The 1,015-nt window shown below is 48.1% G+C and overlaps 1 protein-coding gene across 1 annotated transcript; it reads right to left on the bottom strand.

The window, feature by feature from the left end:
• Positions 1-8: 8 nt before the first annotated feature.
• On the bottom strand, positions 9-812 carry LOC122544803 (putative protein TPRXL; the record flags this gene model as incomplete). Its single annotated transcript, XM_043684129.1, is given in 2 exon segments — positions 9-226; positions 419-812. Coding segments are annotated over 2 exon segments (612 nt in total), but the record flags the coding sequence as incomplete, so codon positions are not given.
• Between the last annotated feature and the right edge of the window lie 203 nt (positions 813-1,015).

Genomic DNA, 1,015 nt, shown 5'->3' with positions numbered 1-1,015 from the left:
GTTGATGAGGATGGTGAGGTTGATGAGGATGGTGATGATTATGAGGATTGTGAGGATGATGAGGGTGGTGAGGTTGATGAGGATGGTGTGGATGATGAGGATGGTGAGGATGATGAGGATGGTGAGGTTGATGAGGATGGAGTGGATGATGAGGATGGTGAGATTGATGAGGATGGTGAGGATGCTGAAGGTGATAAGGATGGTACAGCTGTTGAGTATGGTGAGGCTAGTGAGGATAATGTGGACGGCATAATTGTTGTGGATGATGGGGATGATGAGGATAATGAGGATGGTGAGGTTGATGAGGATGGTGAGGCTGATGAGGATGGAATGATTGATGAGGATGGTGAGAATGATGCGGACGGTTAGGTTGATGAGGATCATGCGGATGATGAGGATTAAGTGGTTGATGAGGTTGGAGTGGTTGATGAGGATGGTGAGTATGATGAGAATGGTGCGTATGATGAGGATGGTGATGTTGATGAGGATGGTGAGGATGATGACGATGGTGTGGATGATGAGGTTGGAGTGGATGATGAGGATGGAGTGGATGATGAGGTTGGTGAGGATGATGTGGATGGTCAGGTTGATGAGGATGGAGTGGATGATGGGAATGGTGAAGATGGTGAAGATGATGAGAATGATGAGGATGGTGTGGTTGATGAGAACGGAGTGGATGATGAGGATGGTGATGAGGATGGTGAGGATGATGAGGTTGGTGAGGATAATGAGGATGGTGAGGTTGATGAGGATGGTGAGGATGGTGTGGTTGATGAGGATGGTGAGGATGATGACGATGGTGTAGTTGATGAGGATGGTGAGGATGATGAGGATGGTGAGGACAATGAGGATGGTGAGGTTGATGAGGATGGTGTGGATGATGAGTATGGTGAGGTTGATGAGGATGGTGTGGATGACGAGGATGGTGAGGATGATGAGAATTGTGTTGTTGATGATGGTGTGGTTGATCAGGATGGTGAGGATGATGAGGATGGTGCGGACGATGAGGATGGTG

The sequence above is a fragment of the Chiloscyllium plagiosum genome, unplaced genomic scaffold, assembly GCF_004010195.1.
Source record: "Chiloscyllium plagiosum isolate BGI_BamShark_2017 unplaced genomic scaffold, ASM401019v2 scaf_27097, whole genome shotgun sequence".
In the NCBI taxonomy this organism is placed as follows: domain Eukaryota; kingdom Metazoa; phylum Chordata; class Chondrichthyes; order Orectolobiformes; family Hemiscylliidae; genus Chiloscyllium; species Chiloscyllium plagiosum.
Note: the sequence above shows the minus strand (reverse complement) of the source record. Positions and strands in the feature narration are given on the sequence as shown.